Below are 13,781 nucleotides of genomic sequence, written 5' to 3' on the forward strand. Positions count from 1 at the left end.
AGCTACTGTGCTGAATCTTATGTTTTTCTTCTTAATTCTGACTAGCCATAAAGTGTTAATGAGAAGCAGAGTTCAGTTATAGTGATTTTGATTATTATAGGGCTCATAATCACCTTTCCCAAGGGTGTAAGTCCCTACACAACTAAAGAAAACACATTTCAGGGATCTGAACATACTAGTTAGGACCTGCTTTCCACTGAGGGAGTGACAGGTCTTAGTTAACTCTAATGCAACCATGATGCATGCTGGGTAAGGGGCCTAACTTTCTGAATAGATCATGAGTGGCCTATGCGTTGTGGGAAGAAAGATGCCAAAAAAGGAAAGGCCCATAGAAAACTAGTCTAGGACCTTACAAAGTAATCCTAATCCAAGTTAGGCAGCAGTGGGGTGTAACAGAGTAATTTATGCTTCTTCTTTCACCTTAATATCCAGTCCAGTCACTTCCCCATTCTGCCTCTAGGAGTCCAAGTGCCCTGATGTTCCAGGGTCAGTCGCAGAATTACAAACGCCATCCTGGCTTCTGAGTTGATCCTGGAATGTCCCTATTTCCCCCACCAGAACCCCAGCTGAGGAGCTCAGGGAGAAGCGGGAGTCAGTGCTTATCCTGAGCAACAACAGCAGCTATGGCTGCAAGGGAGCATCCCATGGCCTCTCCATGGCTGCTCCTTCCAGTCTCCTCCCTTGGCTAGCTGATAGCAGATTCTGGAGAGTGGGTGAGAAGGAGGAGAGCCTGCAGCCTCAGACACTCAGCCCCGTGTGATGTGCCGGCTCTGAGAAGCAGGCAAAGGGAGGGGCTCCAGGGGGGACCTGAGGCAGGGGACTTAAACTGGATCCTAGCCCCATTCCTTGTGGTTGGGAAGTAATATAACTTTACCCTGACTTAGGTTACACCAGCTTACTTCACACCAGCTTCTTGTGCATAAAATGGCTCCCTCAAATCTCCTTGGATGCAAATGCAAGATAAGCATTTTCAGTGGCTACACCAAGGTTTTGGAATTGCCTCCCTCAGGAGCCATACTTCCCCCCACACCTCTTCTGACATTCCTTTATCAGATGTGCCTTCCTTTCTCCATTTTTTATTAAAAGATTTCCAAAGGGAAAATGTGAGAAAAGAAAAAAGAAAAAGAACTCTCATTGTGTTGTTGGTGTTTTGATGTTTATTGCACACTTTCATTTATAACATCGTACTTTGTCTTTTGATGACATTTCTTGTCCTAAGCCATTTAGTTGCAAAGAGGAATGCAAATGTCCTTAACAAACAGAAGAACTACTCATAAATCATGAATGCAGATGTAAAGCTATAAAGGTCTCTAGAGCAGGCATAGGCAAACTCGGCCCTGGCTATGATCCCTGGCTAACAGGAACAGTGGTCAGGGATGATGGGAATTGTAGTCCCAAAACATCTGGAGGGCCGAGTTTGCCTATGCCGGCTCTAGAGTATTGAAGGTGTAACATAAATAAGGACTCCATGTTGACACTGGTCTTCTGCTTTCATTGCACATCAACTAAGCCAGCAACAACCTTGGGTGAAAGGAAAGGAGCCAGTTTAGGAAAACTTCTAACAGTTAGGAGCGTTCTACTCTCGTGTAGGACCCTGCAAGAGACACATGCCCGACTGGCATGTTCTCTCCCTCCTGGTCGGTTGTTCAGGAGCTTCAAAAGCTTTCTTCATCCCAAACACCACAGCGACTGATACAGGAAGGCATTAGCATGCTTAGGATCCGCAGAGTATTCACAGTTTGCATAACAGAACTCAGTAGCACAGCATTTTGGCTAATCTACCTTTATTTACATATAATACACTAGGAGCATTCTGACTTAGCTCCTTCTGTTTCTCATCAGACAGCAAAGAGAGAAAGAACAAAGGACAATAGTCCCACATCACGGAACACAGTAACACAAACATCCTGTCTCCATCACTTCCTACACTGTGGAATGAAAACATACATTGTCATGTGATAGACAATGATCTCATGACTGCAGACATGGAGCGGGAATCTCAACATCTAACATGATTAGCCAGTATCTCCTTACATTGGAACATCATGTTTCCCAATTCACTCCTTCTCAGGAGGAGGTCAAGTTCCCGCCTCAAGCACTGTTTGTCTTCCTTACTAAGTGCTCTCTGGTATTTAGGTCAGGCCTTAGGAAAAGTATATATAACTTAGGAGAAAAAATGAAGCCCAACAAACTAGCACTAGAAATCAAGATGGAGAAGACCTCCACGGCCACCATGTATTTCCCTTTGGTGCTCAGGTAGGTGGGCACAAAGGACACCCAAACACTGCAAAACACCAACATGCTGAAGGTGATGAGCTTGGCTTCGTTAAAGGTATCAGGCAGCTTCCTTGCTACGAAGGCCACAGTGAAGCTGGTGATGGCTAGGAGACCCATGTAACCCAGAACAATATAGAACATGACATCGGAGCCTTCGCTGCATTTCACTATTATCTGACCAACCTGAGAATGTGTGTCCAGTTCTGGGAAAGGAGGAAAGGTGCTCAGCCACACTACACTAATGACCGTTTGAATGAGAGAACAGAGAATGACGACTGAAACGGCCAGCTTTTTCCCAACCCATTTCCTCATCTTGTTCCCTGGTTTTGTGGCCATGAAGGCCAGAACCACAATGATTGTTTTGGCCAACACACAAGAAACAGCCATGGAAAAGACGATGCCAAACGTTGTTTGCCTCACAAGGCAGGTCACCTTCCCGGGCATGCCGATAAATAAGAAGGAGCAGAGAAAACAGAGCAACAGGGAGATGAGGAGGGTGCAAGTGATGTTCCAGTTGTTGGATTTGACAATAGGAGTACTGCAGTGCAGAATGAAGGCTGCCATCACTGCAATTGTGAAAACCGAAAGGCAAAGAGCCAGGGAAACCAGAACTCTTCCCAAGGGCTCCTCATAGGATAGGTAGCTGATGCTTTTGGGAATACATTTGTCCTGGCTGTTGTTTGGATACTGATCTTCTGGGCAGTCCTCACATTGGTCTGCATCTGAAAGTAATGGAATCCAGTTTGTTGAGTCTTCAGCATGTGCAACAGTTGTTCTCTCAGGGCGTTATATGTCAAAGAGGATTGACAAAAACCAATTCAATATTTGTCTTTGTCTTTAACATTATTTTATTTTTTCTTGTTTTTGCACAACACAGAACTAATAATAATAATAATAAATGTTATTAAAAGATTTTTAACTTGTAAATTTTATTAACTTACTTGTACCAAATTTTATTAACTTACTTGTACCAAACCCCATCCACAGTTTAAATGATTGAAAGAAAATACAAGTTCCATACTTCAATTGTCTTCTCTTTTCACAGCAAAGTGCAGAGACCAGCTCATTGGCTGGTTATGGAGATGATTTACATCAGGCATAGGCAAACTCCAGCCCTCCAGATGTTTGGGACTACAATTCCCATCATCCATAGCTAATAGGATCAGGGATTATCAGAATTGTAGTCCCAAGCAACTGGAAGGCCGGAGTTTGCCTATACATTGTGCTGTGCTATCAAACTTAATGGACATGTAACAGAATGATTGATGGCAACTCTTAAGCTTTGTGCTAATTTTTGAAGCAAAGCTTCAAAATCAAAAACATTTCTTTTCTTTTTTGCCACATAGCTCTATTTTTCTTCACTTACCCATCTGGATTGAAATCCTCCCACTTGGGCATGGTACACAGTCATAGCAACAGATTTGCTCCCCCTGCTTGGGAAACATGCTTTGTCCAGGATAGCAGTGCTCCACACATGAGGAACTGGGCGGGGTCTAATAGGAACCAGAAGAAAAGGCATTCAGAATGGAAATGGAACTTCTTTTTTAACACTAGTCTAAGTCTTACTATCATCTTTATGGCACTCTAACAAAGCACATTCTCAGGAGTCAGCATTTGGGTGCATTGTGGGGTATATGCCAAGGTCTTAGTGTAGCGGTTGTCAGCCCATGTACTGCCTTTCCTCCAAAGCAACCTAGTTTCAACACACACCAACTTCTCTACCCTTTTTCAATATCCAAGGAAGCAAGAGACATTATCATAGAGCAAGGACACAAGGCAGGGCCAGTAGAAGGTGTGGCTGGGAGGGTGGTGACCTGGGAAGAGTCTCAAAGACCCAATAGAAATGCTTGAACTTCTGGTTTTAGGTGTGCTCACCACAGGGTGCAACCCCCTGGAAACCATGGGAGGCAGTGGGGTGCTGTGAAATATTTCGTAGCAAAAGTCTGAGCAAGCCAAGGAGCCTTTGAGAGAGCAGTGGATGTGCAGTGGGGAGCTGTTTGCATTCCAATGGTCCCACATTTAATATTGAGCATCTGCTGGTTGGGTCATTTCTCCTGTGAGAGCACTGTTGAATCCTCCTGCTTCAGGGGTGAGGAAGAGGTCTGGATATGTTAATAAATTTACCTCCGCCATCTTGTGAGTCTCCAGGCTATTCTCACAAAATAGATATCAGTGGATGTAAAGAAGGAGAAGGTGGAGATCATTCTCACCTGATTTAACTTGTGATTCCACACAACAGCGCTGCCATTCATGGTGAGCTCCTTCCCTGAAGGACTCAGGGGGTCCACCCATCCAACTTGGGCTCTCTGGAAAGACTCGTTGGGGAAAGTTACCAAGCTGATGAGATCATATCCAGCTGCCAAGCCCCCATTCACATCAAAATAGATTTCTTCCCCAGCACTATTGTTAAAGTGGACGTTTCTCAGAAAAGGGTGAAGCTAGAATGGGAGAGAAATGTTGAGCAGACAATGGGAAATGGATTAATGTTTTTTTTTCTCTCAAATGAGCCCAAGTTGTGTCAAATAACTGCATTCCTCAGGTATGTGTTTCTGAAGCATTTCAAAGCAGTGTTATTGTTTTCTAAGAAAAGAAGAGGAGCCCTGCAGTATCAGACCAAAGGCATGTCTAGTCCAGTACCCAGGGAGAGTGAAAGCTCAGGCCTGAGGGTGCTAGTGGGGACAGAGAAACAACTTACTATCAGCATAGTCATCATTTGCAATCATCATTCTCTCACATGATTTATAACGCTCGGAAGTGTGTCTGATACATAGGCCCAAAAACACCCTTTTGGGCTCCAACATCTACAGCTCTGGTGTCAGCTGAACCAGGAGTTGTAGGTATCGCAAAGCCAATAGGAAGACCCTTTCAAAACCTCTTTAGCACAATACCAACAAACATGAATCTGAAATGGTCTGCCCTTGCCAGATATTCAAATCTCCTCCATCAAAAGAGATTTAGAAGATGAATAAAATAAGTAGTCCAAGAATGGCATATAGCCAATAATTCTTGTTGTTGTTTAGTCGTGTCCGACTCTTCGTGACCCCCATGGACCAGAGCACACCAGGCACTCCTGTCTTCCACTGCCTCCAAGAGTTTGATCAAACTCATGTTGGTAGCTTGAGAACACTGTCCAACCATGTCGTCCTCTGTTGTCCCCTTCTCCTTGTGCCCTCAATCTTTCCCAACATCAGGGTCTTTTCCAGGGAGTTTTCTCTTCTCATGAGGTGGCCAAAGTACCGAAGTCAATACTAGAAGCTTCCAATTGGTCTCTGCAGCTCAGCAGCAGATCTCTGGACTTCAGGGTAGAACTATGTGCCAGGTCATGCTTCCAAAGACCCCTGCTTTCACTAGAGAATACAGTAACAGGCTGGGATCCAAAGCATGTGAAGCATGTTATCCAGGGGTGACAATCCTAGGAACCCACCTCATTTGGGGGCCAAAATAATTTTGGGTGTGGGAGCCAAAATTGGGGGGCAGTGGATGCCAGCTCCTCCTCCTCCTTCTCGTCCTCCTCCTGCCCTGGATGGGAAGGCGGTGGAATGCAGCCCCTGACCAATGGTGGCAGCAGGAGAATGAAGAAGAGGAGGACAAGCTCCAGAGAGGAGATGCAAGCCAACCATTGAAGCCGCACTGTCACCACCTGGCTCCTCTCAACAACCTGACCTCATGCTGTGATGTCACACATGCATCATCCACACCCCACACCCATCTCCCTCACCAATTGGCACATCTGGTGTGATTTGTGTCTGAACTGTAGGTCTTCCTCTGCTCAGTGGCAGTACTAACATGGCTATTACCAACTACAAACCTAACCTTGGTGCTGTCGACGGTGACCCTTTGCTGGCGGAGGAGCTTAACCTCTTCTTTGCTCGCTTCGAGAAGGAGCCACCTGAGACGCCGGTATTACAGCCACCAGCCCATAGGGGCCCCTCATTCACGGTAGAGGAACATGAGGTGAGACAGGTATTGAGGATGGCGAATCCGAGGAAGGCGGCTGGACCTGATGGCATCACTGGAAAGGTGTTGAAGGGCTGTGCGGATCAGCTGGCGAGGGTCTTTACTAAGATCTTCAATAAGTCCTTACACCAGTCTATTGTCCCACCCTGCCTGAAGTCGTCAACTATTGTCCCTCTGCCTAAAAAATCCACAATCAGTAGTTTGAATGACTACAGACCAGTTGCACTGACTCCAATCATCATGAAGTGTTTTGAGAAACTGGTGCGCCGTCACATTATTTCCTGTCTTCCATCAACTTTTGACAACTACCAGTTTGCATACAGGGCAAATAGATCCACAGAAGACGCTATCACCACCACTCTCCATGCTGCTCTGTCCCATCTGGAGCAGCCGGGGAGTTATGTGAGGCTGCTGTTTGTGGATTTTAGCTCTGCTTTTAACACTATCCTCCCCCATAGACTGGTGTCCAAGCTAGAGGCGATTGGACTCTCCAACTCCACCTGTCTCTGGGTTTTGGATTTTTTGTCAGAACGTTCTCAGAGGGTTAGAGTAGGGTCACATATGTCCACAGCCCTTAGCCTTAACACCGGCTCACCACAGGGTTGTGTGTTGAGTCCCCTGCTCTATGCTCTCTATACGTATGACTGTACAGCCATCTATTCCAGCAACAAAATCATCAAGTTTGCTGATGACACTACGGTGGTAGGGCTCATTTCAGGAGGGGATGAGTCCGCCTATCGGGACGAGGTGGAGCGGCTCTGTGTTTGGTGTGGAGAGAACAATCTGGCTCTTAATACGGCTAAGACCAAGGAATTGGTGGTGGATTACAGGGGGAAAAAGGCGGACATTCAGCCCTTGTATATCAACGGGGAACGGGTGGAGAGGGTGGCGGAATTCAGGTTTTTGGGAGTAACTATCGATCAGGGCATGACTTGGAGCGCAAATACCACTGCTCTGGTGAAGAAGGCCCAGCAGAGAATTTATTTCCTCAGACTTTTAAAGAAGAACAATCTGAGTGAGAGACTGCTGGTGTCCTTCTACCGAGGCTCCATAGAGAGCATTCTTACATACTGTATTTGTGCTTGGTTCTCCAGTTGTACAGCTAGGGAGAGGAAGGTGCTCCAGAAGGTCATAACCACAGCCCAAAGGATTATTGGTCATCCTCTCCCATCTTTGGAAGAACTGTACGGTTCCCGTTGTCTTAGGAAAGCAAACAACATCCTGCAGGATTCATCTCACCCGGGACACAGTCTGTTTGCACTACTGCCTTCTGGCAGGAGATATAGAAACATCAAGTCAAGGACAAATAGACTGAAAAACAGTTTCTATCCAAGAGCTGTGGCCTTTTTGAATGCTGTAACTCGATAGTGTGACCTGGGAGTTTGATGGGTGTTGGTGTGGGTGTGGCTGGAATGTGGTTTGTTTGGTTGTTGTTGTTGTTTTGCTTTTGTTGTTTTTAAGGGATGGCATCCAATTTCGTTGCACTTGTGCAATGTTGCACTTGTGTAATGACAATAAAGAATCTATTCTATTCTATTCTATTCTAAGCACCAGGAAATGTTGTGGAGGCCGTATGAAACAAGAAACAATAATAACAGAAAACTGTGTTTCTGTGTTACTTTATTATGTCTTCTAATTTAATTGAGGAATCTGTAGCTACCTGCCAGGCCCCGACTTCAAGGATTCCCCTTGCTTTATGCTTGGCTCTTGAGGAATACATGGCATGAAGAGCATGGGCTACAGCATACACAGCATTGTAGATACTGTAGCTCTGGCCAGACATTTGCATTTCAAACACAGCTCTGGAGAGATTCTCCAGCCTCTCCTCCCCTGTGCAGTTCCCGCTGTTTGGATAATACAGGCTATATCTTGGGAATGAACAGAAAAAAGCAGTGCACCAGAACTCCTTTAGAAAATAAAATGTAGACTGGAGAGGATTGATGGTCTCAAGAAAGTCCTGAAATCCTGGCACCTCCATGGTGTGGAGGGCGAATGACAGTGAGCCGTTGAATGATTTTTTGATTATTTTCTCCCCAGTCTGAACAGCCATAAAATCCCACTGAGCCGTAGTGATCCACACCCTTTCTAGAGGGTGCATTAAAAAGATTTCATTGGAATATAAAATCAACCGCAAACCTTCCAGAGACTGATTGTCTCCATAGACCAAAATCACATTGATTCCTGGCAATACAAGAGTTTTCAGAACTGGTATCAATCTTTGTTGGATTGTCTCATCTGGTAATAGCCGTGTCACTGGAGGGATCACTACTGTCCAAGCTGGGCAAAGATTGTTCTGCAAAAGCTTTGGTCTCAAGTATCGAAGGAAAGTTTCTCCACTGTCATCACTGGAAACAAGGAGGCCAATCCAGTTCCATCCAAAATACATGAGTAGCTGAACAATGCCATCATACTGAGGATCTTCATTTGGGGCCAAACGGTACATAGAAGAGAAGTGAGTTTTCTCACTCAGCACTGGATCAAAGGAGCTGTAGCTGAGCTAATAGGAAAGATAGAACACTTTTAGAGTTCCAGCAGCCAAGCTCTTAATAATGAGATAGTGGAAGATCTTAGAGGGCAAATAGTACTTATGTTGTTCATCTTCATCCTACATGCTGGCAATAGTTCTTCCCAATCAAGTGTTAAGCCACAATATTTTACTCCAGCAGGAGCATCAAGACAATTTGAAAGCCTAACTCCGCACAGAATGCATTGCAACAGTCAAATCTTGGGGTCAAGTCTTTGCAGTCAGGCTACCAGTGACCAAGAACTTCGGTAGCTAAGAAACCAGCCACAGCTGGGAAAAGACACTCCCAAAGATAGATCAAGATGGATCAAGGAACGCCTTCAGGCTAGAACCCTGTTCTTTCAGAAGCAGAGGAACCCCAACCAGGCAGGCAAATGACCAGCCTCTCAGGCACAGCCACCCACAGTCTGTCCACTGTCCCAGGATTCAAACTCAGTTTCTTAACTCTCATCCAATCCATGACTGCATCCAGACATCCTTCCAGACCATACTCTGCCTCTTCTGACTCAGATGTTATAGAGAAACAGAGCTACTTATCGTTTGCGTACTTATGATGCTTTGACCCAACACTCTTAATGACTGCTCCCAATGGCTTCATGTAGATTAAGACAGCAATGCAGCCAGCGCAGATCAAAATAGACTTGGCAAAACCTGCTTTCAGAGTGGTGGATGAAGCATACATGAGAGGATGGGTTGCTCTTTATATCCCTCCTTCTTGCTGTATCTGCCTACTTATACACATACCTGTGGGATCTTGTAGATATTTAAGATGTTGGATGTCTGAATGGAGTTTTGGGATGTAAGACACCCAATGACAGCCAGCACTTTCTTTCTCCTGACACAGTTGTAATTGGGGTAGTGCACTTTTCCTATGAAGAGTAGATCCTGAGTAGCCCCAGAAGTTCTCACGGCACTGAAATAATTATCAAGAACCTTTGCTGTCAGCGAGGTGTTGGGTAACAATTCAGGATTTTTGTTGACCTCATTCATGGCAAAAACAAACGCAAGGACATGTTGGTAGTTTTTGGGAATAATGCTGTCAATGAGATGGTCATACAATCTTTTATTCTCACAACAGAGAGGCAGCCTGGGTTATGATTTCTACGTCTAAGTAAATTGGATATTTTCTCACAAAGTATCATATTGTTCTCACTAATGGTACAAAGGCTATATTTTAAGACATGATGAGTAGAAAGATGGAAATAGCAGCACCAGGAATTCCTAGTGCTGAGCAATGGCTAAGGGGGAAGTCCTAACTAAATCCCTGCCCTTCCGTGAAGTCCAGTCAGGCTGCCATTATGTTCCTGCTTACCTATAACTAAAGAAAAGGTAAAGGGAAACCTAACCCCACTGAACAAAGAGGAACTTCTTTTCAGTAAATAGGACTTGGCTGTCAGTGTTCCTGTGTAAAACATCACCTCTTTTCCTATCCTATGGGATAGTTGTTAAGATGCAACACAATTTTGAGCTTTACACAGGCAGCATATGCATATGCAGAAAATGATCCCTGGATCACTCTGTCATTCACCCTCCGGCAGCAAAATGTATGGGGCCAGCAAAGCCCATAGGAATGATTTTCTAGCTGCTGCCGACAAATCATGTTCATGAAAAGATACTCGCAGAGACTTCAGGAATTTCTAGTGCTGAACAATGGCTCAAGAGAAGGTCATCATTTAATCCCTGCCCTTCTATAGGACTTGGCTATCAGGGTTCCCAGATACAGTGTGTTTTTTGCTTATCACAGACAGCATGGAATTTAAAGACAGTTACAATGACTAAGGCACCCAGTTAAGGCTGTGACAGCAGCAGCATTTTCTATATGTAGAAAATGATGATGATTGGATCACCTTACCCTTTACCCTCAGGCAGCAAAATGTATTGGGCCAGCACTGCCCAGAGGAACAATTTTCTAGCTGCTGCCCATATATCAGCTTAAAAAAATCAAAAGAGACTAGCAGAGACATCACTGAGAATGTTCCCCTTAAGAGGAGAAGGGGGCAATGAAAGAAGAGTCAGTCCAAGCAGCTGATTGTAACTAGCAATCTTTGTGGTGAAGCAGAGGGTTTTCATGTGATCAATGACGGCATAAATATATAAAAATGATATTACTTACTACCCCAGAGGACGAGAATATGGATGTTTTCTAAAGTCGCTTAAAGGAAAATTAGCAAGGCCAATGGATACAAATTCAGCAATTAAGATCTCATCTGCAGAACCTTCTGAGCTCAGCTGGTGGCTTATAGAATATTGCAGATACAACAGCAGTAGCAAGATCACCTGAAGCACTGATAAATCCTGCTCCAAGCCACAGCCCCACACTTGCATGATGTCCTTCTCCACTCACTGTGACCCCCAGCAGCAATTTTCGACTTCTGAGACAAGTTACACAAAGCTTCACTCTAGAAGTTATTCACTAGTGCACCAATTCCACCATGGGGCGTTTGGGTGGAAGGACCTACAATCAAAGTCTGGGCTGACAGAGTTGTTCTTGTCTGTTGCCATGAGTCTAATACTACCTGGCTGAATTATACACACATCATGGTTACGCTGTTTTTGATATTGGTGTAAAAAGTGGAAATAAACGAGGCACTAGTTTAATGCAGCTTCCCAAAGTGACCTTGCTAATTACTGTCATTTCAGTAATTACAGGGTAATGCACCTTTTCCACCAAAGTCCACAAGTATGAGCACAAGCAAAGAAAAATAATTTGTTTCCATGCCAGAGCTACAATTTGTGTCGTTCCTTTGCTTCATCCAAGCACATTCCTTCCTATAGGGTCCCAATGCTTCATCGTCTAACCACAGCCACCCACCAACCAGACCCCTCTGGTTACTTCATAACAGCATTATGATATCACCCATTTTAGCTTCAATTCTTTTCCTAATGATCCCTATCATGGAATTTGCCTTTTCTACGGCTGCTTCACACTGACTCCATATCTTCATCGAGCAATCCATTATGACTCCAAGGTCACATACCTGGTCTGTCACCTCCAATTCACACCCCTGAGCATATATATGGAATTTATATTTTTTTGCCCCAATTTGCATCATGATACAATCAAGGAAAGTCATAGTACAGTGGTACCTCGGGTTAAGAACTTAATTTGTTCTGGAGGTCCGCTCTTAACCTGAAACTGTTCTTAACCTGAGGTACCTCTTTAGCTAATGGGACCTCCCGCTGCCACTATGCTGCCGCCATGCGATTTCTGTTTTCATCCTGAAGCAAAGTTCTTAACCCACGGTACTATATCTGAGTTAGCGGAGTCTGTAACCTGAAGCGTCTGTAACCGGAGGTACCACTGTACCACTCCACTGTGCCTTGGTCAGACCACAAATGGCAGGGTGACTCAAACCCATGCCACTGGAGTAGGGAATGTCTTTCAGTCCAAAGACTCTGCAAAGTATCGTGGTTAACATCTGAGTGAGGCCAAAGCTTAAAAAGTATACAGACAATAGAAACAGATTTAGTAAATGTATTTTAATGCTCTCTTGCCGAATTAACAGACACATATAAACAGATCATGAGCCTGCCTCATGTAGTGGACAAGGAATCATAGACTTAGAATCATAGAATCATAGAATCATAGAGTTGGAAGAGACCACAAGGGCCATCGAGTCCAACCCCCTGCCAAGCAGGAAACACCATCAGAGCACTCCTGACATATGGTTGTCAAGCCTCTGCTTAAAGACCTCCAAAGAAGGAGACTCCACCACACTCCTTGGCAGCAAATTCCACTGTCGAACAGCTCTTACTGTCAGGAAGTTCTTCCTAATGTTTAGGTGGAATCTTCTTTCTTGTAGTTTGGATCCATTGCTCCGTGTCCGCTTCTCTGGAGCAGCAGAAAACAACCTTTCTCCCTCCTCTATGTGACATCCTTTTATATATTTGAACATGGCTATCATATCACCCCTTAACCTCCTCTTCTCCAGGCTAAACATGCCCAGCTCCCTTAGCCGTTCCTCATAAGGCATCATTTCCAGGCCTTTGACCATTTTGGTTGCCCTCCTCTGGACACGTTCCAGTTTGTCAGTGTCCTTCTTGAACTGTGGTGCCCAGAACTGGACACAGTACTCCAGGTGAGACACAGTACTCCAGGTGACTTAGAATCCTAGAGGTTTGGAGTTGGAAGGGATTCCATTTGTCATCTAGTTCAACCTGTTGCAAGGCAGGAATCTCAAATAAAGGAGCCATGACAGATGGCCATCCAATCTGTGCTTGAAGGAAGGAGAGTCCACCATCTTCCAAGCGAGTTTGATCTACCAGGCACAACGAGTTGGGCCCAACATGGGGGGGGGGGCATATTTTGAGGAATAATTCTGTGTGAGTGTATATTCCTTGGCAAAGGAAAAGTTAAGCACATGTTGAGAGTAGCATGCAATTGTCTCCATGCAAAAGATCTCACCTCTCCAAGAAACGATGTGTTAGAGGGTCATCTGTGGGGTAGCCACACATAGGGATTCCCATTAAACATGTCACAGAATCCTACAAACATCTTATGATATTGTTTTGTTGCTTCCAACTTTAAAAAAAAACCACACAGTTTGAAAAACGTTGTGGGTTTTCATATGAAAGCAAAACATCTGTGGGGTACCTTACTTTTAAGAAGTCCTATAGCATTTGCCCCTATTCATTAACAGAATTTGGAGCTTACTCGCAGTTTTTTCTCTGAGAAGATAAATGAGTGTCTTTTTCCTGGCTTTTATGGAGTTGGGTTGAAGGAACATATTGGAAGGGTCTGGAAAAGGTAGCTTAGCTTTTGGAGTATTATCATTTCACTCACGGCTATTTCATCTGAGAGGGTGAAATTGGTTTTACTCCATCTCTTCAGTTCTTGGATGAATTTCTGCCAGAGGGGAGAGTACTTTTGAAGATATACCAGTAGTTTGTGGAGGTTTCTAGTTATTTGTACCCCTTGGTAAGCGACTGCATTAGCTTCTGTCTTTTCTTCTCCTTTAAGCCTTCTAGGTTACAGACACTGGAGAGACCTGTAAGTAGTAAACGTGAGCCAATGGTATCAAAT

The 13,781-nt window shown here is 44.5% G+C and overlaps 1 protein-coding gene across 1 annotated transcript; it reads right to left on the bottom strand.

Moving 5' to 3' along the window:
* Window positions 1–2,091: 2,091 nt before the first annotated feature.
* On the bottom strand, window positions 2,092–11,715 carry LOC114583266 (vomeronasal type-2 receptor 26-like). Its single transcript, XM_077918111.1, has 6 exons — window positions 11,600–11,715; window positions 9,503–9,794; window positions 7,895–8,731; window positions 4,488–4,715; window positions 3,644–3,770; window positions 2,092–2,999 (listed from the first exon to the last, which is right to left on the bottom strand). The coding sequence occupies exons 1-6, from the start codon at window positions 11,713–11,715 to the stop codon at window positions 2,092–2,094; spliced, it is 2,508 nt and encodes an 835-aa protein (XP_077774237.1).
* Window positions 11,716–13,781: the final 2,066 nt, after the last annotated feature.

Source organism: Podarcis muralis, chromosome 13 (genome assembly GCF_964188315.1).
Source record: "Podarcis muralis chromosome 13, rPodMur119.hap1.1, whole genome shotgun sequence".
Taxonomy (NCBI): domain Eukaryota; kingdom Metazoa; phylum Chordata; class Lepidosauria; order Squamata; family Lacertidae; genus Podarcis; species Podarcis muralis.